This window comes from Schistocerca serialis, chromosome 4, assembly GCF_023864345.2.
Source record: "Schistocerca serialis cubense isolate TAMUIC-IGC-003099 chromosome 4, iqSchSeri2.2, whole genome shotgun sequence".
NCBI classification, from domain to species: domain Eukaryota; kingdom Metazoa; phylum Arthropoda; class Insecta; order Orthoptera; family Acrididae; genus Schistocerca; species Schistocerca serialis.
Genome location: NC_064641.1, coordinates 594076340 through 594102882, shown reverse-complemented (window position 1 = coordinate 594102882; position 26543 = coordinate 594076340). Strand labels below are relative to the sequence as shown.

The window sequence follows — 26543 nt, the reverse complement described above, 5'->3', positions numbered from 1 at the left end:
GTCATTTCCAAGAGGGGTCTCCGTACAGACGCCCAAAATTACAGTACTATATCTCTGACGTCGATCTGCTGTAGAATTTTGGAACATGTTTTATGTTCGCGTATTACGACGTTTCTAGATACTGAAAATCGCCTCTGTAGGAACCAACATGGGTTCCGAAAACATAGAACGTCTGAAACCCAGCTCGCTCTGTTCGTCGACGAGCCACAGAAAACAGTAGATGCAGGCGGCCAGGTAGAGACTGTGTTCCTTGACTCGTGGAAGGCCTACGATACAGTTTTGCACTGTCGCCTAATCAACAAAATACGACCATATGGAATATCAGATCATCTGTGTAACTGGACAGAGGAGCTTCTGGAAAACACACAACACGGTATGTCATTCCGAACGGAGAGAAATCTTCATACATAAAAGTGGTTTCGGGCGTGCGCTACGGGCTTGTTGCAGGACCATTACTTTTCACAATATATATAAATGACTTAGTAGATAAAGTCGGAAGTTTCATGAGGCTTTTCGGGGATGATGCTGTTGTATACAGAGAAGTAGCGACGCTGGAAAAATATAGCTATATGCAGGAAGCCCTGCAGCGGACCGGCGCTTGGTGTAAGGAGTGGCAAGACCCTCATCATAAACAAATGTAACGTAGTACGAATGCAAAGACAGAACTATACTTTATTGTATGATTACAGAATTGCAGAACAACCACTTGGAGGCAGTTACATCCTTACAAAATGTATGTGCACGGAGCGATCTGTAATTGGGCGGCCACATAACATTAACTGTTAGTCAGGCAGATATCAGACTGAGGTTCAATGGGAGAATCCTCAGGATAAGCAACATAAAAAAATAGTAGGTAAGAAAACACCCGTTCGATAAATGTTTGAATACTGCCCGTCAGCATCGGATCCGTACTAGGCAGCCGGCCGCTGTGGCCGAGCGGTTCTAGTCGCTTCCGTCCGTAACCGCGCTGCTGCTACGGTCGCAGGTTCGAATCCTGCCTCGGGCATGGATATGTGTGATGTCCTTAGGTTAGTTAGGTTTAAGTAGTCCTAAGTCTAGGGGACTGATGACCTCAGATGTTAAGTCCCATAGCGCTTAGAGCCATTTGAACCATTTTTTCGTACTAGACAGGACTGGTAGAGGAAATAGAAAAGATCGAAAGAAGAACAGCATGTTTCGTTATAGGAACACCCTTTCTTTCAGTCATTAATCTTCTGACTGGTTTAATGCGGCCCGAACTATATCTTCTCCTATCCCAAACTTTTCATCTCATAGTAACAATTGCTACCTAGTAAGTGGCCACCTTCGACTTAGTAAGCACGAAAGCGTCACAGAGGGGCTAGCCAACTCCAGTGGCAGGCGCTGCAAGAGAGGCGTCCTGCATCCCTTTATGGTCTACTGTTAAAGTGCCGAGAGCGCACGTTCCTGGAAGAGTCAACCAGTATATTGCTTCCTCCAACGTACATCTCATGAAAAAACCACGAAGATAATATCAAAAACTTCTCGCGAACCATATGTGACTGGAACAGGTAGAAAGGGAAGTGACAGTGGTACACAAAGTACCCTCCGCCACACACCGTCGTGTGGCTCAAGGAGTATAGGTTTAGATGAAGGTGTTGATTCAGGTCAGTGCAGAACGAATGGTGACGAGATGGACTCAGGACAATTATGTGTGAAATAGAGCGACATTACTTCCAGAAGGAAGAAAAAATCTTGATAATGCTCAGTTGGCTCTAACGAACGTTCAGACGACAGCTGAAATCCGGGCAATGTGTGATCATGAACCGCCAAGTTCAGATAACTGGAAGCTTGCGACGAGCTGCCACGTGTCGTTCTCCGCTGAGGTCATACACTGAAGTGACAAAAGTCATGGGATACCTGCTAATATCGTGTCGCACCTCCTCTTGCCCGGCGTGGTGCAACAACTCGACGTAGCATGGATCCAACAAGTGGTTAGAAGCTCCTGCAGAAAAACTGACTCATGTTGCCTCTACAGCCGTCCGTAAGTGCGAAAGCGTTGCTGGTGCCGGATTTGTGCGCGAACTGACCTCTCTATTATGTTCCATACATGTTCGTCGGATGGCCAAATTATTCGCTCTAACCGCCCACGATGTTCGTCGATCCAATAGCGAACAACTGCGGCCTGGTGAAGAAAAATGGTTCAAATGGCCCTAAGCACTATGGGACTTAACATCTGAAGTCATCAGTCCCCTAGACTTAGAAGTACTTAAACCTAACTAACCTAACGACACCACACTCATCCATCCCCGTGGCAGGATTCGAACCTGCGACTGTAGCGGTCGCGCGGTTCCGGACTGAAGCCCCAAGAACCGCTGCCGGCTGCGGACTGGTGACATGACGCATTGTCATCCATAAATATTCGTTCGTTGTTTGGGGACATGAAGTATATGAAAGTCTGCATATAGTCTCGAAGTAACCGGAAGTAACCATTTCCAGTCAATAATCGGTTCAGCTGGACCAGAGGACCCTAACATTGCGCAGTGTCTTGTCGACAGCTTGGGTGCATGTCTTCGTGGGGTCTGCACCACACTCGAACCCTACCATCAGGTCTTACCAAGCGAAACTGGGACACATCTAACAAGCCACGGTTTTCCAGTCATCTACGGTCCAGTTTATATGGTCACGAGCCCAGGAGAGGCGCTGCAGGTGATGTGCTGTTAGCAAAGACACTCGCGTCGGTCTTCTGCTGTCATAGCCCATTAACGCCACATTTCGCAGCACCGCCCTAATGGACACTTTCGTAGTACGTCCCACTTGATTTCGGCTGTTATTTCACGTAATGCTGCTTGTCTGTTAGCACTGAAAACTATACGCAAACGCCGCTGCTCTCGATTGTTGAGTGAAGGAGTGAAGGTTGCCAGCCACTGCGTTGTCTGTGGTGAGACGTAATGCCTGTACTTTGGTGTTCTCGGCAAGCTCTTGACACTGTGCAGCACGGAATATTGAATTCCCTTACTGTTTACGAAATGGAATGCCCCATGCTTCCAGCGCCAACTATCATTCCGCTTTAAGAGTCTGTTAATTTCCCATCGTGTGGCCATAATGACGTCATAAACCTTTCTACATGAATCACTTGAGTTCAAATCACACGTCGGCCAATGCACGGCTCTTTTATACCTTGCGTAGGCGATACTACGGTAAATATGCACATCGCTATCCCACGACTTTTGTCACCTCTGTGTACTACAGACAACAGAGGCGAGCATTGTGTACAGCCAAAGACGGCTGTAACACAGAGTGGTATTCTGTGTCGTTCAGCGACGCGGCTCGATTTTGTTTCTGGCGGTCAAATCGACACCACCGTTTTGCTGAAAGGTGAGTGGAAGCTGCTACTCTCAAGACCCATACTTCTCTAAGTCCTGAAATCATGTTATATAGTTCTATTGGCTATAACAACAGGACTGATTCGGTAATTGAAGAGACGCTGGATGCTAACCAGAGTGTGGAAAGAATGATTAATTCGGTTGTCATACGCTTCATGATCTGGATACCAAATGGCATATTCCTACAAGATAACTGAAGACCCCCCACCCGCACCCACTTCAGTTGACACCATAAACACCCTAAGAAATGCTTTGAAATGTCTATTGAAGGCCTTATTTGTCAGTCACATACTATACAAAAAACTGGTGATTTCTCAAACTGGGGAACAATCAAGAATGGGGTGCCGCAAGGTTCGATCTTGGGTCCTCTGCTGTTCTTAATATACCACGTGATCAAAAAGTCAGTATAAATTTGAAAACTTAATAAATCACGGAGTAATGTAGGTAGAGAGGTACAAATTGACACGCATGCTTGGAATGACATGGGGTTTTATCAGAACAAAAAAAAAGCTTTCAAAAAATGTCCGACAGATGGCGCTTCATCTGATCAGAATACCAATAATAAGCATAACAAAGTAAGACAAAGCAAAGACGATGTTCTTTACAGGAAATGCTCAATATGTCCACCATCATTCCTCAACAATAGCTGTAGTCGAGGAATAATGTTGTGAACAGCACTGTAAAGCATGTCTGGAGCTATGGTGAGGCATTGGCGTCGGATGTTGTCTTTCAGCATCCCTAGAGATGTCGGTCGATCACGATACACTTGCGACTTCAGGTAACCCCAAAGCCAATAATCGAACGGACTGAGGTCTGGTGACCTGGAAGACTAAGCATGACGAAAGTGGCGGCTGAGCACACGATCATCACCAAACGACGTGTGCAAGAGACCTTTCACTTGTCTAACAATATGGGGTGGAGCGCCATCCTGCACAAACATCGCTCAATCCTGCAGGTGTTTATCAGCCAGGCTGGGGATGATGCGATTCTGTAACACGATTGTCACGCGAAGTCACTGACGTTTTGCTGTCCAGCGCCATCTGTCGGACATTTTGTGACCTTTTTTGTGCTAATAAAACCCCATGTCATTCCAAGCATGTGTGTCAATTTTTACCTCTCTATCTAGATTATTCCGTGGTTTATCAAGATTTCAAATTTATACTGACTTTTTGATCACCCGGTATATTGATGACTTGTCATTCTGTATTCACGAAGATGCAAAGCTGGTACTTTTTGCCGATGATTCAAGTATAGCTATCACACCCAACAGACAAGAATTAACTGGTGAAATTGTAAACGATGTTTTTCAGAAAATCATTAAGTAGTTCTCTGCAAATGGGCTCTCATTAAACTTTGACAAAACACAGTATACACAGTTCTACACAGTAAACGGAATGACACCATTAATAAATACAGACTTCGATCAGAAACCGGTAGCTAAGGTAGAATATTCAAAATTTCTAGGTGTACGCATTGATGTGGGGAACTGGAGAAAACACACTGAGGATCTGCTGAAACGTTTGAGTTCAGCTACTTAGGGTCATTGCAAATTTTGGCGATATACATCTGAGTAAATTGGCGTACCACGCCTATTTCCATTCTCTGCTTTCGTATGGCATCATATTCTGGGGTAACTCATCATTGAGTAAAAGAGTGTTCATTGCACAAAAGCGTGTAATCAGAATAATTGCTGGAGCTCATCCAAGATCATCCCGCAGACACTTATTTAAAGAGCTAGATATCTTCACTGTAGCCTCACAATATATATATATATATATATATATATATATATATATATATATATATATATATATATTCACTTATGAAATTTGATATTAGCAATCCTAACGAATTCAAAAGTAATAGCAGTGTACATGGCTACAACACTAGGAGAAAGGACGATCTTCACTACTCAAGGTTAAATGTAACTTTGGCTCAGAAGGTGGTAAATTATGCTGCCACAAAAGTCTTTAGTCACTTACCTTATAGCATCAAAAGTCTGACAAATAGACATATAGCATTTAGAAGGAGATTAAAGGAATTTCTTGACGGCAACTCCTTCTACTCAGTAGATGAATTTTTGGATATAGTAAGTGGGTAATATCCCCAACCCCCACCAAAGAAAAAAATAATTAAAAATATTAAATGTCATGTAATATTTTGTGTAATGTAATATGTTGTATGGACACCTTTTATTAACCTGACACGTTCCACATCATTACGAAGTGTCGTATTCATGATCTATGGAACAAGTACTAATCTAATCTAATCTCTAATCACCATACAACATGTCTGGGACGCGGTGGGAAGACTTACACCTACATACGACCCTCCAGCTAGCAATCTTCATGTACTGACACAGTATTTGTTTCATGAATACTAAGAAATTCCTCAAGTTGATGTTCGAAAGTTGTTTGCTTCCATTTTACAGCAAATGCAAGATAGTATTTGAATCACACATCATTCGCACCATGCCACTTTCGCATCACATCTCATACTAATGTTGATATGTTCCCAATGGAAAGTTTAATCAGCTACTACATTCTAAGATAAAAAAAACAACGCACCACGAAGGAATTATCCGAACGTACAGACAAACAAATGATTAAAAAAAATTGAATCATTTGCTCAAGAGATAGAATTTCAAAAATTGATCAAGTCAATAACGCGTTGGTCCACCTCTGGCCCTTATGCAAGCAGTTATTCGGCGTGGCATTGACTGATGGAATTGTTGGCACGTCTTCGCCTTGGAATCGCATTGACTCTAGTAGAATTGTCTTCAGTGATGAGTCCTGCTTTGAACTGACCCCTGATGTCCAGCGAAGTATTGGAGACGCTCCGGACAACGGTGGGATTCCTGACCGTCGCTCGCCATACGGCGCAACAAGGAATGATGATGGACTTTGGGCGCCATCTCATTTCATAGTAGCACTCATTTGCTTGTCAAGCGCGGCACACTTACAGCACAGCAGTACGTCGACTATATTGTACGTCCCGTTTTGTTGTCCTCCATGTCAAGTCGTCCTGGGCTCATGTTTCAGTAAGACAATGCCGTCTCGCACACGCTGAGAGCTTCTACTGCTTGCCTACGTGCATGCCAATTTCTAGCTTGGCCAGCAAAGGTGGCCAGACTTCTCCCCAGATGAGAACGTCTGGAGCGTTATAGGCAGGGACCTCCAAACAACTCGAAATTTTTACGATATAGCGCGACAACTGGACAGAATTTGGCACGATTCAGTTGGGAGGAGCACACCACAGAACGCCTTAACAAATTTGTATTTGCAATTCGAGTGTTAGCTGATATAGGCGACATAAAAATGAAAAAGATTGCATACTTTGCCTACTTTCCTTCCATAATATCATATGGTATAATATTTTGGGGTAACTATTCAAGTCAAAAGTTTTCAGAGTCCGAAAGCGTGTTAAACGTATTATTTGTGGAGTAAATTCACGGATGTCCTGTAGAAACCTCTTCAAAGAACTGGGTATACTAACTACTGCCTCTCAGTATATTTACTCCTTATTGAAATTTGTCCTAAATAATATATCTCTTTTTTCCAACAAACAGCTCAGTTCATACACACAATACCAGGAACAAAAATGATCTGCACAAGGACTTAAAAGTACTTACTTTAGTTCAAAAAGGGGTCCACTACTCAGGAACACTCATCTTCAATAATTTGACAGCAAACATAAAAAATTTCGTTACAAATAAAGATCAGTTTAAAAGGAGCCTGAAAGACTTACTAGTGGCCAACTCCTTCTACTCCATTGACGAATTTTTTAATACAAACAAATGATGTATTGTATATATTCATACTATTAGTATTGTTATTTCAGCTTTAAAAAATGACATGTTCCACATCCACGAGGATCTTCTCAGCACGGATCTATGGAACGAAAATCTAATCTAATCTAATCTCCGGTGGACATCCAACAATTCTGTCGATCAATGCCAAGCCGAATAACTGCTTTCATGTGAGGGATGCAGACCAACGCTTTATTGACTTGCTCAATTTTTGGAGCTCTTCCTCTTCAATAAATCATCCAACTTTTTTGAAGTTATAATCGTTTGTTTGTCTGTGGATGTACATCACATCTATTGATCTCTGTCCCATTCGGATAGTTCCTGCATGGTGCGTCTTTTTTTGTCTTAGAGAGCACCTGTTTTGTGATAGTCTCAACAAAATTTGATAAACATAGGACTGGCGTTTCATGTGATAACACTTTCCATTTGCTTCAGTGCAATTGTAGTCCGAGCCTTGCTTGAACTTAATTAAAAAAAAAAAAAAAAAAAAAAATGGCAGAAACCTACCACCGTCTCAGTTCAAGAAATTACTTCAAAGTTTCAAAGTTACCAGAACGCTGTAAAAACCGCTGCTAACTTTAGTTGTGGTACAGAGAAATTGTTGCTTACGCGTCACCTATGTAACCGAAGAGTAAGCCGAGCGCCACGCCAATATTCTGCGAGTAGAACAAGATGTCGTTGATGACCTGCTGGTTATCACAGATCCAGTTCATCTGTGACGGAGCTGTCCTGGTGAACCACGTTTTGTCGTATTCCCATCCGTACTGACACTTCACTGATTCCGCCCTGTTGCTCAGGTGGAGCACATCGCTCTCGTTGTACATCAGGCACTTGCTAAAGGACGGTCCTTCCCTGTGTGAGAGCAGAAAGATGCAGATTCATGAGTTTCCATCTTATTCTTTAACAGAAGATTCATGCAGGGTGTCTCAAACCTTTTTGGTCAGACTGAAACATACGACAGCGGATCCACAACCGATTGTACTGAGACAGGGAACCAATGTCGGAAATGCATACGTATTGTGTTATGGACATAGACTGATGAGCCAAAACATTAAGACCGCCTGCTTAACAGCTTGTTTGCCCGTCTTTGGAACGAAATACTTCGCTGATTCTGTGTATCAGGGATCCGACAGTTTAACGGTAGGTTTGTGGAGGTATGTGGCATTACATATCTAAGCACAGGTCATGTAATTCGCATAAATAACGGGCCACTGATTTGCGTACGCCGTGACGGCGCCCGATAGCGACCCAAATGGGTTCCAAAGGATTTACATCAGGTGAATTTGGTCGCTGAGACATCAACGTGAGATCACTGTAATGCACCTCAAACCACTGTAACATGGTTCTGTCTTCGAAACACGGACAATTATACTGCTGAAAGATGACATCGCCGTCAGGAAAGACATTAAGCATTAAGGATACTGGTGGTTCGCAGCTGTCAGTTGTTTTCGATTATTACCACAGATCTCATGAAAGGGCAGGAGAATGTCTCCCACAACACAGTACTGCTCCCATCAGCCTGTGTCCGCGGCGCGCTGCAAGTTTCGAGCCCCAGTTCTCCTCGACGACGACGTTTGTTTAGACGACCGACCTAGTGAAGCAAAAATGTGTTTCACCTGAAGAGCCGACACTTTTCCATTGGTCTATGGTCGAATCCCAATCGTACCACGCCCAATCGTCTATGTCGCTGGGTCAAGATGTGAACTCGTCGGGGTGGTCTGCTGCGGAGCTCCACGATCAACAACGGACGACGAATGGTGTGCTCCGAAACACTTGCGCGTGCCCCAGCATTGGATCTTACAGCAGTGATGCCACAGACCACCATCTATCCTACTGTACAGAGAAGACAAGCCTCCAAACTGCACGTTCTGTGAAGAGTCGTGGGCGTCCAAAAGTGGTAGCTTCACAACCCTAACTTTTTCCGTAGATGCTCACCACAACAGCACGCGAACACCCGACCAGCTTCGCCATTTTCGGGATACTCGTTTACAGACTCTGAGTAATAATAATCTGACCTTTGTCAAAGTTGCTTATCACAATGGGTTTCCCCATTTGCAGCCCGTATCTTGTTAGGGTTATCCCCCCTAGGTCTGTTCCACTTACATGCTTTTGTTACCGCGTCACGTGCACGCAATGGAACCAGGCGGCATCCAATGTCGCGGTGTGCAGCGGTCATAATGTTTTGGCTTGTTAGTATACACAGCGTGTACTACGCAACAGAGGAAATTCCTAGTAATTGTTCGAACTGACCACCGCCAGTGTCAATGGATGTATTGCAATGGCTCATACAGCTCTGCCACATTCTTGCAAAGATAGTAGGTGTCTTTTGCACACTGGCACGGGCAGCAGGTGACAAACAGCATACACTCCTTGCCACCAAACAGACACACTGTGCAAAACTTAGATCACAGCGCATGTGTCGTGTGACGACCGCATGCATCGCACTGGGTAAGTCGTTAACCCTCGCTTGTAACACGTCCAAGTATGGGATTGATGTGGACCTGTCGCCTCGGAATGCACATGTCAGTGAGCAGCCATCGCTCGCACATCGAACTTGCTTTCAGTAGCGCAAATTTTCATATTTTATTGTATGTAGAGAAGTTCGTGCTCATCATCGACCACATGACACTGATTTCAGTATTCGGTTCCCATTTTAAAGTACCAGATAGGACAGCCCATCGATTTGAGAGGTTGTCCTCTTTCTTAGTAATAATCGCTATGATATTTGTTACTAGTCCACCACCAAGCACACTAACGCAGATATACTACCATGCTTGACATCAGGACCTGCCTCAGACTTCGATCCGCAGGAGGCTCCTCTTTTCGCGTCGGACGATATCTTGCAAGAGACTTTCCTGGATTTTCCATTGAAGCCAAACGACGCTGCAGCCGGCGACCTGCTTTTCCGGAAAATCATCTCATCATTCCTGCTGCAAGGTCGACCGTGTGTTGCCCAGGGGGTCCTCACACTTTCCATGGAGGAACAATGATGTTGAGTGGCCATCCCTCCAACTTTGTGTCCCCTTGTACTCTCAGCTGCTGCATTTGTTGCACTTTGGTAAGACATGGCGTTGCATCACGTGACGACGCTTCTGTTGGCTGACAAATGATCGTGAATTTAACATACTGGGTGGGCTTTCAAGGCCTGTGCACAGACCCAGGCTGAACCATCACGTTCGTTATATCCTTTGCTAATCGAGGAGCCCCACTGTGGCAGATGCAAGTCAACTTTTTGGGTCCCTTTTTTGGGAAGCACGTGCTTGATGTTTGTGGATACGTTGTCCAATTTCTTGCATTTCGCCAAACTGTAGTCCATGACGTCGAAAACAACTATTCTCACGTTGTTAATAATTTTTGCTGTCGAGGAATTTCCTCCCCAGGTCGCTCCTGATCCAGAGCAATATTCGCTATCCCCGACAGCTGACACTGATGTGGACGTAGATGAGCTGGCCTTATATCGTAGCAGAACGGTGTCGCCAAAAGCGCACAGTAAGTGTTGTAATGGCAGAGCTGATGAACCATGTCTCCACGTCAGTTCATTTCTAATGCCGAGGTCGACTAACACGGAGCTGGCTTTCGAATCGCACCTACTCTGGGTTCTGCATGCCGGTTGTATCAGTCATTCATGCTCATCGCATTTTGTGCTTTTCTCTGTGCCAGTCTCTAGACTCTCTGCTCCCCTGTAGACAGACCACACATCGACTTTCCAAAAAGAGCTACATTTGTACCGTCAGGATGGTTTCGCGGCATTGTCACGCCTATGCAAACAGAAAAGTCCAGAAATGCACAATATGTGTTTTTCTAGGAACAGTTTCATAGGATTATTACTGATACACATGACAAAATATTTGTTTGTCTTTCTGTGATTTCTTCGTTTTTGCGGTTAACTACTGCTGCTGAGTCAAATACAGGGTGTTTCAAAAATGACCGGTATATTTGAAACGGCAATAAAAACTAAACGAGCAGCGATAGAAATACACCGTTTGTTGCAATATGCTTGGGACAACAGTACATTTTCAGGCGGACAAACTTTCGAAATTACAGTAGTTACAATTTTCAACAACAGATGGCGCTGCAAGTGATGTGAAAGATATAGAAGACAACGCAGTCTGTGGGTGCGCCATTCTGTACGTCGTCTTTCTGCTGTAAGCGTGTGCTGTTCACAACGTGCAAGTGTGCTGTAGACAACATGGTTTATTCCTTAGAACAGAGGATTTTTCTGGTGTTGGAATTCCACCGCCTAGAACACAGTGTTGTTGCAACAAGACGAAGTTTTCAACGGAGGTTTAATGTAACCAAAGGACCGAAAAGCGATACAATAAAGGATCTGTTCGAAAAATTTCAACGGACTGGGAACGTGACGGATGAACTTGCTGGAAAGGTAGGGCGACCGCGTACGGCAACCACAGAGGGCAACGCGCAGCTAGTGCAGCAGGTGATCCAACAGTGGCCTCGGGTTTCCGTTCGCCGTGTTGCAGCTGCGGTCCAAATGACGCCAACGTCCACGTATCGTCTCATGCGCCAGAGTTTACACCTCTATCCATACAAAATTCAAACGCGGCAACCCCTCAGCGCCGCTACCATTGCTGCACGAGAGACATTCGCTAACGATATAGTGCACAGGATTGATGACGGCGATATGCATGTGGGCAGCATTTGGTTTACTGACGAAGCTTATTTTTACCTGGACGGCTTCGTCAATAAACAGAACTGGCGCATATGGGGAACCGAAAAGCCCCATGTTGCAGTCCCATCGTTCCTGCATCCTCAAAAAGTACTGGTCTGGGCCGCCATTTCTTCCAAAGGAATCATTGGCCCATTTTTCAGATCCGTAACGATTACTGCATCACGCTATCTGGACATTCTTCGTGAATTTGTGGCGGTACAAACTGCCTTAGACGACACTGCGAACACCTCGTGGTTTATGCAAGATGGTGCCCGGCCACATCGCACGGCCGACGTCTTTAATTTCCTGAATGAATAATATTTCGATGATCGTGTGATTGCTTTTGGCTATCCGAAACATACAGGAGGCGGCGTGGATTGGCCTCCCTATTCGCCAGACATGAACCCCTGTGACTTCTTTCTGTGGGGACACTTGAAAGACCAGGTGTACCGCCAGAATCCAGAAACAATTGAACAGCTGAAGCAGTATATCTCATCTGCATGTGAAGCCATTCCGGCAGACACGTTGTCAAAGGTTTCGACTAATTTCATTCAGAGACTACGCCATATTATTGCTACGCATGGTGGATATGTGGAAAATATCGTACTATAGTTTCCCAGACCGCAGCGCCATCTGTTGTTGAAAATTGTAACTACTGTAATTTCTAAAGTTTGTCTGCCTGAAAATGTACTGTTGTCCCAAGCATATTGCAACAAACGGTGTATTTCTATCGCTGCTCGTTTAGTTTTTATTGCCGTTTCAAATATACCGGTCATTTTTGAAACACCCTGTATGTACGTGCATAATTGTTTCGAGTTTATTTTACATAGCATTTCGGTTATGTGGTATGTGGACAGCAAAGGGTCTCACGTCGATCCCTAGGACACGTGAACTTGTCAATTTCTATCTCCTTCCAACTAGAACAGACTCTCACATTTTTTTGCTGTACAACAACCCTTTACTTTCTACTTTTGAGATAGGATGAGAACCTGGCTAAAGATTTCCCGTCAGACTCGTAAGCAGCCAATTTGTGAAGCATCAGCTAACGGTTAACTGGGTCAAATACTTAAGTAAGGTCATAAAAAATATCGGATACCCACAGCTTGTAGTCAGGGCATTTGCTAATTATAATGATTAATTCGTTAATAGCACGAACAGTGTCCTGTTCTATAATTTTTATGCCTGCAAATATGACCTTTTATTATATAAGGGGCTATCGTAAAGCTTCCATTTGAGGGCATTGCTGCAGTGTATATGCAGCGTAGTGTGACTCCATAGAGGGTAGACAAGCAACGACATATAGGGAAAGGGATTAGTGTGGCACTCGTGTTCTTCTGAGGTGCATGCGGAAACGTGAAATACTCTGACGTTATTACCAAATGCGGCCAAGCAGGTCAACGTGCTGTAATTCTTTTCTTGGCTGCCAAAGGATAAAGACCGTTAGTCATCCATCAGTGAATGAAGAGTGTATATCGCGAAACATGTCTGTCGAAAATCACTATTATGGAATGATGCTCCAAATTATGTGCTGGCTGGTCACAATTCGACGCAAGACGCCACTCGATCTGGGAGACTAACTTCACTCAAGTGGGAGACATTCGAGCACCTGCTCTATGGTTCTGAACTGTCCCCAAGAGAGGTCCCTTAAAAAAGGTTTGAAGGGTCCACGATTCCTGACGAACGAAGATGTGCATCAGGTAGTTACAGACTTCTCACGCAGCAGGACACAGCGTTTTACTTGAGGGGTCTCTTCATACTGGTGCGTCGCTGGGATGATTGACTCAATGCTCACAGTGATTTTCCCTGATTAATATGCAGGTTCTGGACTGTATAGCCTTTGTACGCAACCTTTTTTTTCGCCCCTTATAACAAATGGTTACACAGAAGAAATAAATGAACCCGTCCATGCCCACAACACCGTACGTTGTAATGGTTCTTTATTTACGTGACCATTACGGCACTCCAACTCCAGTTCTCGATACCAGTAGTATCGTACTACTTCTCTGCGAAGTAATAGACATATTTTTGTGACAATATTCACATTTGGTTTTATTAATGTATAGGTACTCCGATGTACCGATATATTGCAGTGATATGGTTCTTGTGTGTATTTATTTCTGTGAGACTCATAATCTTTGACTTACTTGTAACCGTTCTGGCGCGAATGCGCACAGAGCAGTCTTTGTTTCACTTTGGAGAAGTTAAGTCGTTATTTCGCTTTGTAAAAGAACAGTCAAGTCTTGTGTTTGATTAAAGTGGAAATTAAATATATGAAGATTGAGACAAAAGTGTTTTCTTGATGATGTGACAATTAAGAAGAAGTATATGTGAATTTACAAGAAGTTATAAAAAATGTGGATCGTGAACACCAAGTCAAAAATTATTTCTACCATACCATTGTTCTGATCTGGGATTGTTTGATCATTAAGAATTTCATGAAAAACGTATTTTTAGGTCTTCAAATATTGATAAAATACAGATCTGGACCTTATAGCAGTCAAAGTGGAATCACCCTAGAATCAACAAGATGAGCCATAACAACTTCGACGAAATCTACGTGGGAATCCATTCAAGATAAGTGCCAAAATTAACGACTTTTTTACAGTGACTTCATTATTTCCATTCTGACGATACCACCCACAGTCAATAACTTTGTTGTTGCCCGATAAAGCGAACATATGCTGCGCGAGCAACATTATTAATCTGATATCTAACCTACTTTGCAAGTGGTGGTATTGTTAGAACGTCGACATAGATACATTACTGAGAACCACAGAAAGTTGGCGTAATGAGCATTACTGGAGCCTACGCAACATACAGCACAACGCAGTGAGTCACGATAGTAATCCGAAAAATATACTGAAAGCTTAAAGAGACCAAACACTTGTGTGTGCACGCGCGCGCGCGCGCGGGGATGTGTGTGTGTGTGTGTGTGTATGTGTGTGTGTGTGTGTGTGTGTATGTGTGTGTGTGTGTGTGTGTGTGTGTGTGTGTGTGTGATATCTAAAACTTTTTAAAAGTTATGGTTTAACGAAAACGGCAATTAAGAACTCTATCTCTGGAAAGTCTTGCGCCGTATGTGCTGTACATTCGATTCAGAAACATGAAAATTCGTATTTTAGGTTTTCGTTATGTTTAGTTACTGGAGGAACCATAAGCCCTCAGCGATAATAATGCAATGATTATCAACTATCATGTATCAAATGGTACCTGGGTATGGTGATGTTCTTCCATTCTTCCAGAGACAGGCTGGTATTTTCTCTGCCAGGGACATGGCACCAATGATTGGGAGTCTGCATTGCGAGATAGAATAGGTTAACACTCATCATATTTATGCACGGGCCAACGCAGATGAACACGATTATGAGTCTCGTCTGAAACTTTCCTCTGGACCCAATGGACTCCAGCACGTCCTCAAATGCTGGAGTGGATGATGATTTTGGTCTCGTTTCCAGAGTTCCATTGTTCTCCTGCAAATAAAAGATGCAAAATATTCGACATAGTTATTGTGTCCCATTTAGTTTTGAGTTAATTGCACTTACGTCTGTCTCTAACTCTCTATGCTGGGACTTGAATGGAATGGCTCATTGTGAACGGGCCAGGGTACTGTACACCGGATGTGCCAACATTTACTTCTTTACATTGTCGACGAATTTGTCTGATTGTATATAATGCTAGAATCTGGAACAATTAGGCAGTCTAACCATAAATGGCCAGAAAATTCTTGCAGGTGAAAACAAGCAACAAATGTTCTGTGATTTATTAACAACACAACTATCTATGCATTCATCAAAGCAGACATAATAATCTACGCGTTTGTCAAAGGAGAGGAAGTATTTGGAAGAAATCAGACAGCTCGCTTTCAGTGCCCCGATTTATGAAAGTGACGGAAGACCTAAATCTGGATGACAACACAGGGGTTAGATGTGTCACCCTGCAAAACACAGTTCCAGTGACTAAAGGCAATACTAGGACACCCAGCACAAATTTCTGGTATATATAGGTCAACCAAAAGTGTGTTTAAAACTGAAAATTTGTTTCTTGTCGGTCTGTTAAAATTCAAGATAGTGATTAAATCAGCAAATAAAGAATATTATTTTTTAGAATTTTGTAAAGTACCCACAAAAGAATCTGAGAATTTTGTTTGTTCAAAAACTGCAAATATCACTGTCAGCTGGAGCTTTCTAAGAGGCAGAAAACAGAGAATTCATTCACCTGCCTTGTTTATGAAAATTTACAGAAACAAGCAGAAAAGTTTCCTGATACCAACATTCACGTTAGTCATTATCTACATTATGGGAAAAATAGTAGTAATGTATTTAACAAATGGTCTGTGTATGTGATGATATGTTTTCTCTGAACGTATATGGAGGGAAAATATTGTATGAGTAGTAAATAAATTGCATTATAAACTTATTTGAATGATATTTTCCGCCTATAGCTGTCATTTCTTCTTTATTCGTATAGTATTGCGTATTTTTTGTCGCACGAAAATTCAGTTATGGCATGCTATGCCGTAGCAGAGTTTTCTTTTTCTTTTTTGTGTTTTCATGTCTGAAGATTTATCGGCTTTGGCGATTTCTTCCTCGAAGTTGACATGTTCATGGGTCGGTTCTCTCTCTTTAGTTATCATTTGTATGTGCTGTCTGTTCTTTTGGACATGTCGGTAATGCTGTGAGTAATGAGGCTAATGAGCAGGGGCACTACATCAGTAGTGTGTGGTTTAAGTTGGGAATTTGGGTCTGACGGCAGGTGGGCTAGGGTAGTTCATGCGGTTGTGGTGACCACTGGGTCTGTATGGCATACTGCTCTGTAAGCATGAGACCATGGTTTGAATCCCAGTCTAGCACACATTTTCAATTTGCTCCACTGAAATAAATAAATGCCCAATGGCAGCTAATGTCTGTAATTCCTTTGTGTCTTAGTTATCCATTTCACAGTTGTTTGGTAGTTTAGTTTCTTGAGTTTCTACTTGTTAATTTAATATTGAACACATGCAGTACTCATGTTCTCGTTTGTGTCAGAAAGTAAACCGATATTGTGACCTATTAAAAGTTCCTAATCAGGAGCGAATTACTTGATCTCATCTGCGTGCTTTCGTAGTTAGTTTTTGAATCTTTGCATATTAATCTAATTTATGAGACACAGTTCTTGCATTTTCGTCAGTGTCTACAGTAGAGTTTCGTAGTACATGTCGATAGCCCTTTGTTTGTCTGTGTAATGTAGTTCTACATGGTCTTTAGTACAGTCTGGGAGTGTGGTTGCTGTGTCCATGTGAGCGGAGTTGGTGACACTTTGCTTTCAGCTCCAGGCTGTGCTGGCTTCGGTTACACAGCTTCAAGCTGCAGTGGAAGGCTGTAACTGTTGTTGGTCGGCCATGCGGACCCAACGGATGTCCAGCACGACTCACCAGTTCACCGATTTCCGCGCTGGTGGCCAGTCTAGTTACTGCTCACACTGAATTTGAACGCTCATAACGGTAATTAACCCGAAATTAAAACTTCCACTGACAAAATTAAGTTTAAAGCTCTCATTATTCGCGACCTCCACGACGAAATAATACATTCTGATACCTACCTTTCTTACTCAAATATGAAGAGCTGCACCAGGCTGCGACCACTGATCTTTTCAGGTCCCGATATGATAGAAGATAGCGTGCTCGCTGGCAAGGGCTCTGCCGTTCAGATTTTGGTGGTGGGGGTACGACGATCACCCCTGTGATCAACTTGATGACCCTTACTCTGCCAGTTAGGTTATCTTTACCTTCCCTCTGCTGAACTTACCCACCTGTACATTACTTTGTCTACCTCTGGTCCACCCTTATACCGTTGAATTTAACCTTTCAAAAAAATGTTCAAATGTGTGTGAAATCTTATGGGACTTAACTGCTAAGGTTATCAGTCCCTAAGCTTACACACTACTTAACCTAAATTATCCTAAGGTCATTCACACACACCCATGCCCGAGAGAGGACTCGAACCTCCGCGAGGACCAGCCACACAGTCCATGACTGCAGCGCCTGAGACCGCTCGGCTAATCCTGCGCGGCAATTTAACCTTTACTCACTCTCATACGATCACTCATACAAGGATGGAGAAGGAGAAAAGGGAAGGGAATGCGACACGTAACACAAAAATGATCGTGGCGTTGATGGTTCAAAGGGTTCTGAGCACTATGGGACTTAACATCTATGGTCATCAGTCCCCTAGAAGTACTTAAACCTAACTAACCTAAGGACATCTCACAACACCCAGTCATCACGAGGCAGAGAAAATCCCTGACCCCGCCGGGAATCGAGCCCGGAAACCCGGGCGCGGGAAGCGAGAACGCTACCGCACGACCACGAGCTGCGGACGATCGTGGCGTTGATGGCAGACAGGCCCTATCCGGTGAAGTTCGGCCGCTGAATTGTAAGCTTTATTTCAGGTGACGCCACATGGGGCGACTTGCGCGTCGGTAATGATAGGACGAGGATAACACCCAGCCTGCGAGGGGAGAAAATTTCCAGTCCGGCCGGGAATAGGACCAGGGCCTACTGCATGGTAGGCAAACACGTTACCTCTCAGCTAAGCAGGCGGACACACGTAATTACTTAAAAGTAATGAAATGAAGCGAAACAAAAGTAGGGTTTCAATAGAAAGCATTGACGCTGAAATCGTTATAGGCACTGAAAGCTAGCTAAAGCAGGAGATAAGTGCCACCGAAAGTTTTGCAAAGGACCTAACGGTATTTAGAAAGGATAGGCTAAACACAGTTGGCGGTGGTATGTTTGTTGCTGTTAGAAGTAGCATATCTTGTAGCGAAATTGAAGTAGTAGTTCCTGTGAATTAGTATGAGTAGAGACCATTTTTGGCAACCGGAATAAAATAATAATTTGATCCTTTTTCCAATCTTTTACCTGATCCCCCTTGGTACGCAAAACGGGTCAGAAGACTGTTGCAGAAATAACAAAAAAGCATGCCAAATTTAAAAGAACTCAAAATCTCCAACACTTGCGAACTTTTATAGAAGCTCGAAATTCAGCGCAGACTTCAATGCGAGATGCTTAAAATAGTTTACACTACGAAACTTATCTCGAAACCTGGCAGAAAATCGCAACAGGTCCTGCTCGTAAGTAAAATATGCTAGCGGCAAGACACAGTCAACTCTTTCTCTGCACGGTAACAATGGAAATACTATCGATGACAGGGCTGCCAAAGCAGAGTTACTAAACACAGCCTTCCGAAAGTCCTTGACGATGTAAATTTTCCTGAATCGACTCAAGAACAGTTGCAAACATGAGTAGCTTGGAAGTAAATCTCGGAGTAGTCAAGCACCTTAAATCACTTAATAAAAGCAAGTCTTCCAGTCCGGACTGTATTCCAGTTAGGTTACTTTCAGAGTATGCTGATGAAATAGCTCCATATTTAATAATCATATACGACCGCTCGCTAGGCGAAAGATTCGTACGCAAAGACTGGAAAGTTGACAGAAAGGTAGTAGGAGTAATCCACTGAATTACAGGCTCATATCATTAAGGTCGATATGGAGCAGGATTGTGGAACACATATATTGTGTTCGAAGTTGATGAATTACCTGGAAGAGACACACAGTCAACAGGGATTTAGAAAACAGCGTTCTTGTGAAAGACAACAAGCTCTTTACTCACACGAACTGCTGAGTGCTATTGACAAAGAATTTCAAATTGATTCCTTATTTTTAGATTTTCAGAAGGCTTTTGACACTGTACCTCACAAGCGGTTTGCAGTCAAATTGTGTGCTTATGGAATATCGTCTCATTTATGTGACTGGATTCGTGATTTCCTGTCAGAGAGGTCACAGTTCGTAGTAACTGACGGAAAGTCATCGAGTAAAACAGAAGTGATTTCTGGCGTTTCTCAAGGTAGTGTTATAAGCTCTCAGTTGTTCCTTATCTACGTAAACGATTTAGGAGATAATCTGAGCAGCCGTCTTAGGATGTTTGCAGATGATGTTGTCGTTTATCGTCTAGAAAAGTCATCAGGAGATTTAGAAAAGGTATCTGCTTGGTGTGAGAATTTGATTAAAGGAATCCGTTAAACGGTAAATCAGCCTAATTTATACGCTGCAAATTCAACTAAATACCTAGGAACAATTACCAACAACGTAAGTAAGAAAGAAAGCACAGAAAAAGATGTGGGGAAGTCGAACCAAAGAGTGTGTTTTATTGGCACAACACTTAGAAGATGCGACAGATCTACTAAAGAGACTGCCTACACTACGCTTCTCCGTCTTCTTTTGGAGCACCGATGCACGGTGTGGATCTGTGACGTATAATTTTATATACATAAATTTTCAGTGCCTACAGTGTCACGTCTTTCAGTGTCACACAAATTTTTATTTGACTATTTCCATGGGTTCGCCCCTCAAATTTCTCCCTCAGATCACAAAATTTTCGTCTGATGAGGTACAAACTGAAAAAATCAATTCCTTTTAAAGCACAGTTTCGTATATAATTTATATTCAGAACCTTACACCTGTGTCACAGAACAAATCCTACATCGAGAATACTTTGCACAAGATAATTATCACCGTATTTAAAGAACATCAAAATATAAACGGGTTGAAATAAGCAAACAGTACATGAGACTATGTTAATTCAACTGTAAAAAGCTAGGGAGCATATTATTAGCAAAATGAGAAATAAGCAAAAGTGAGATGCCAAAATGAGCACTTCTCAATTGGGAGTAAATCAAAACAATCAGAATGGCTGAAAGAGAGCACAATAACATGAGCCATAAACGAATAAGAGCTAAGCAACTAAGCAAATAAGAGCATACGCAAAAATGAGATGCCAACAAAATGAGCCTGGTCGAACTCCGTCGGCACTTATATACGGTTGCGCTCGTGGCGGCACCTCGCGGCCCCTACGCAACACGCGCGCGCCTGCGACCGCAATGCACTCTTAGCGCTCCCGGCGGCGTCTAGCGGCCCGTACGCAATTTGTGCGATTGCGTCACTGATCGATCCTTAATCCACACTCCTGGAAATTGAAATAAGAACACCGTGAATTCATTGTCCCAGGAAGGGGAAACTTTATTGACACATTCCTGGGGTCAGATACATCACATGATCACACTGACAGAACCACAGGCACATAGACACAGGCAACAGAGCATGCACAATGTCGGCACTAGTACAGTGTATATCCACCTTTCGCAGCAATGCAGGCTGCTATTCTCCCATGGAGACCATCGTAGAGATGCTGCATGTAGTCCTGTGGAACGGCTTGCCATGCCATTTCCACCTGGCGCCTCAGTTGGACCAGCGTTCGTGCTGGACGTGCAGACCGCGTGAGACGACGCTTCATCCAGTCCCAAACATGCTCAATGGGGGACAGATCCGGAGATCTTGCTGGCCAGGGTAGTTGACTTACACCTTCTAGAGCACGTTGGGTGGCACGGGATACATGCGGACGTGCATTGTCCTGTTGGAACAGCAAGTTCCCTTGCCGGTCTAGGAATGGTAGAACGATGGGTTCGATGACGGTTTGGATGTACCGTGCACTATTCAGTGTCCCCTCGACGATCACCAGTGGTGTACGGCCAGTGTGGGAGATCGCTCCCCACACCATGATGCCGGGTGTTGGCCCTGTGTGCCTCGGTCGTATGCAGTCCTGACTGTGGCGCTCACTTGCACGGCGCCAAACACGCATACGACCATCATTGGCACCAAGGCAGAAGCGACTCTCATCGCTGAAGACGACACGTCTCCATTCGTCCCTCCATTCACGCCTGTCGCGACACCACTGGAGGCGGGCTGCACGATGTTGGGGCGTGAGCGGAAGACGGCCTAACGGTGTGCGGGACCGTAGCCCAGCTTCATGGAGACGGTTGCGAATGGTTCTCGCCGATACCCCAGGAGCAACAGTGTCCCTAATTTGCTGGGAAGTGGCGGTGCGGTCCCCTACGGCACTGCGTAGGATCCTACGGTCTTGGCGTGCATCCGTGCGTCGCTGCGGTCCGGTCCCAGGTCGACGGGCACGTGCACCTTCCGCCGACCACTGGCGACAACATCGATGTACTGTGGAGACCTCACGCCCCACGTGTTGAGCAATTCGGCGGTACGTCCACCCGGCCTCCCGCATGCCCACTATACGCCCTCGCTCAAAGTCCGTCGACTGCACATACGGTTCACGTCCACGCTGTCGCGGCATGCTACCAGTGTTAAAGACTGCGATGGAGCTCCGTATGCCACGGCAAACTGGCTGACACTGACGGCGGCAGTGCACAAATGCTGCGCAGCTAGCGCCATTCGACGGCCAACACCGCGGTTCCTGGTGTGTCCGCTGTGCCGTGCGTGTGATCATTGCTTGTACAGCCCTCTCGCAGTGTCCGGAGCAAGTATGGTGGGTCTGACACACCGGTGTCAATGTATTCTTTTTTCCATTTCCAGGAGTGTATGATGGTACAGATCCTTACCAGACGGGATTAACAGAGTACCTCGAGAAAGTTCAAAGAAGAGCGCCACATTTTGTATTATCGAGAAGTAGGGGAGAGAGTGTCACGAACATGATACAGGGTTTGGGGTGGACATCATTAAAGCAAAGGGGTTTTTCGTTGCGGAATCTTCTCACGAAATTCCAGTAACTAACTTTCTCCTCCGAATGCGAAAATATTTTTTTGACGCCGACCTACGTAGGGAGGAACGTTCATCAGAATAAAATAAAGGGAATCAGAGCTCGCATGGAAAGATATAGGTGTTTGTTTTTTTCCACGCAGCGTTCGAGATTGGAATAATAGAGAATTATTGTGAAGGTGGTTCGATGAACCCTCTGCCAGACATTGCAGAGTATCCATGTAGATATAGATGAGTGAGTACTTTTCTCCTCTGGATTGATTAGGATTCTTCTTTTTTGTTAAATGTCCTACTTACGCCATATCGAACTTTTTATGTTTGTTTATTACAGTTTTTTAACTTACCTAATCTGAGGCCTTCTCTAAGTCTTCATTAACTGCTCTTGTCACTTTGCATTTCTGCCATTTGTTCCAGGGTTATTCAGTTGACTTACAACGCCTCTGATTGCGTCCATTTTGTTGAATAGTCTTCTCGTGTGTTATCTTTTAGACGAGATAGTTCTCCTCTAATTATTCGTGGAGGCTTCTGATTCACTACATCCGTGGACTCCTCGGCACCACTTCAGGCATTTGTCCTGTGAGGTCAGTAAATTTTTATCTTCAGAGGCACAATTTGTTCCTCAAGACGTCACTCGATAGAGAAGTTTGGCTGTATTGTAGCTCTGTAAAGCTTAAGTTTTGTGGCCGGGCTCAAATCTTTACTCTTGAAGAATAAGTGCTCTGATCATCTAACCCGTATTTTGATTTTATTATTGAACGTGTGTGGTATGTGTAAGCCCTCTATCTAGTACAATACTTAGAACTGACATTATTACACCATGACATCTCTTGGTTTGGGATGGCTATGTTCGGTCTGAATACTGATTTTTCTTGATTTTTTTCCTTTTTTTTAAGAGTGAACGACTGCTGTCTTTATTGGGTTCATGTGATCCTGTTTTTTTTCTCAGTGTTCTGTCCTGACAAATCGTCATGGTAACCATAGTAATCTTTCTTTCTTTATTATCATCCCCTCGCCCCATATTGGCAGAGGTTGGACTACCAGCGGTACAAACATTATGTTCTTCAGCCAAAAGTTAAAAAAATGTAAATAAAGACAAAAAAATATGGTTAAAATGGTAAAATTTTCAGACGGATGAATCTCATTATTTTTTGTATAACATTAAAACTGTTAATTTTCTTTGTTGTTTGGATTAAAATCGAAGGATTAAAGGATGAAAATAAAAACAAAAACAATTATTTGAATCAAGTGCCAGTGACGGTGACGTTCCTTTGAAAAAGTATGTTACACTTTCGTTAAAAACCTGCGGAAAGCAGATCTGGAGAAGGGGGAAATCTATTGGTTTGAAGGGAGTGGATGTAAATATAAGGGTCCATTGGGTAGTATAGATGGAGCTGAAAGTAGGTATTGGCGTGGATAGATAGATACACAGAAAGTAAGGAGAAGTCTGGTGGATTGGCATGATGGCCATAGTATCAAGAGGAGAGAGAATAGGGAAAGATGGAGGGGGAAGAGGGAGGAGGGAGCCATGATGTGCAACGGGACGGGTGGAAAAAAATGAATCGATCGTGTGGCATCGTTGGCAGGGAGGCCCCTATGTGGGGAAGTTCGGCCACCAAGTGCAAGTCTTATTGCATTCGACGCCACATTGGGCTACTTGCGCGCCGGTTATGAGGATGAAATAATGATGAGGACAACACAACACCCAGCCGGGAAACGAACCCGGGCCCACTTGCATGGGAGGCAAGCACGTTACCACCCTGCTTTTTTTTTTTATTCCACAAAAACAGTAACAAAAATGGCTACAATGAAATGACATAAATAAGGTGACTAATTTCAGTCATAAATTACAGCATTCAAAGAATGAGGAATCACATTCAGTCTTTAGCAGTAGCACAATTTAGCACCTTCACTGTCACCTTCAACTGGTGGCAGTTCAGTATGCACATTTTCTTCATCATCATTTCCCAGACCCAAATTAATCATTCAGTAAATCCTTGATGTGTGTTCCTTCCAGGGTAAAATACGTGGACAGAAGAGCAGTCCCGAACAGCGACATCGCAAAATCCTTCACTGCCTTGTTATTTTTGTCAGTTTCAGTCTTCTAAACGCATCATTAGGGAGTTCAAGATCTTCCTTTTTATCACACACCAGATGTTTGCCGCGTAAGCACCTGCCACGGTCTTTGTTTCTTGAATGGTAATGCCTGTCAGCCTGTGCTGTAGCTGTCTCAGGAAAAGTTTCAGCGATATAACGAACAGGAGCATGGATAAGGGGCTTCCTTGACGGGATGGGTGGAGAAGAGTTCCAATAAGATGACGAATAAAGATCATAGCGAATTTCATTATATTGGAGAGGGAGTAGGTGGAGAGGGAGTCGGTTGCACTTGTGACAGGATAAGGAGTGTGTGTGTGTGTGTGTGTGTGTGTGTGTGTGTGTGTGTGTGTGTGTGTGTGTGTGTGTAGGGAAAGATAGATATATTCGTATATTCGTATAGCCACAGTAGCGCACCAGCATTGGTGATCAGAGGGGGTCAGAGGGGGAAAAATAGGGTTTATTGGAATCTAGTTTGTGAATAGTGTAGGGTATGTGGAGGTGTTCAGTGTGGGTGAAGAGGGTTGCAAATTGGATGAGATGGTAGAAGATCTGTGGAGGAAGAGGTAAACGGATGTGGAAGACAGAGTCCATGGCGCTCAAGGATTTGATGGGAATGACAGAACTTCGGAGGTATGGTATCCAGGCAACGTTTTCTTGGGAATAGATAGGGTGGATCAGCGTTCTTTAGATGTGGAGTACGGTTGAGGGTAATATCGCCACCCCCAGGTACTTAGTAGTTTTAGTAGTTTCGAAAAATTATTTTTGTGTTTTAGTTATTCTTGCCAGCGGGTATTGAGACAGTGGCAGCGGAGCTGGCGTAGGCATCCCAGCAGACTAGTACAGAACACTGCCACATAGGGAATGTGAGGAGCGTGTGATGGCTAGAGCCACTGATGCAGCAGTCTACTGTCGGCAGCAATAAACCAGTGTGGCAGTTCTACGGCGCTGGAATGCCACGGCAGCTCTGCTAGCAGAGACACCAGACACAAGCGTGGAACACAGTCGAGACTGCAGCACCCAGCATCTGCCTGAGCGTGGAGGCTCTGAAGAAGGCCTGCCGGCGCGAGATTCTGCGGGCAGCTCTGCCAGTCAGGCAGCAATGCTAGGGGAACTCGCGGTTGTTTATGGCCAGTCCCGCACCATTACATCAGCAGAGCAGACCGGCTCTGCCTGCCACTCGCCCACACATACGTAGTTTCTTCCGCCCACATCAGCACTATGGACAGCTTTGACACCAAGTCTCTCATGGCGAGATTCAGATTAGAACGATTTGGGTCACTTCATCTCAGGCTTGTTCAAACCTAAAACTGAAAAAGAAACGGAAACAAGTTGGGAATCATGAGCGTCTTAAATGAAGCTCAGTTCCAAGCTTAAGCCCCTCCACGTTACAATAAAATTCAATCTACACTCCTGGAAATGGAAAAAAGAACACATTGACACCGGTGTGTCAGACCCACCATACTTGCTCCGGACACTGCGAGAGGGCTGTACAAGCAATGATCACACGCACGGCACAGCGGACACACCAGGAACCGCGGTGTTGGCCGTCGAATGGCGCTAGCTGCGCAGCATTTGTGTACCGCCGCCGTCAGTGTCAGCCAGTTTGCCGTGGCATACGGAGCTCCATCGCAGTCTTTAACACTGGTAGCATGCCGCGACAGCGTGGACGTGAACCGTATGTGCAGTTGACGGACTTTGAGCGAGGGCGTATAGTGGGCATGCGGGAGGCCGGGTGGACGTACCGCCGAATTGCTCAACACGTGGGGCGTGAGGTCTCCACAGTACATCGATGTTGTCGCCAGTGGTCGGCGGAAGGTGCACGTGCCCGTCGACCTGGGACCGGACCGCAGCGACGCACGGATGCACTCCAAGACCGTAGGATCCTACGCAGTGCCGTAGGGGACCGCACCGCCACTTCCCAGCAAATTAGGGACACTGTTGCTCCTGGGGTATCGGCGAGGACCATTCGCAACCGTCTCCATGAAGCTGGGCTACGGTCCCGCACACCGTTAGGCCGTCTTCCGCTCACGCCCCA

General features: G+C 44.4%; 1 protein-coding gene across 1 annotated transcript in view; it reads right to left on the bottom strand.

Moving 5' to 3' along the window:
* Positions 1-7865, bottom strand: part of LOC126474625 (solute carrier family 22 member 7-like) — a 146242-nt gene extending 138377 nt beyond the window's left edge. The window contains exon 1 of the mRNA XM_050102104.1: positions 7762-7865. Within this exon, the coding sequence (XP_049958061.1) occupies positions 7762-7865 (104 nt within the window). The remainder of the gene's footprint in view (positions 1-7761) is intronic.
* Positions 7866-26543: the final 18678 nt, after the last annotated feature.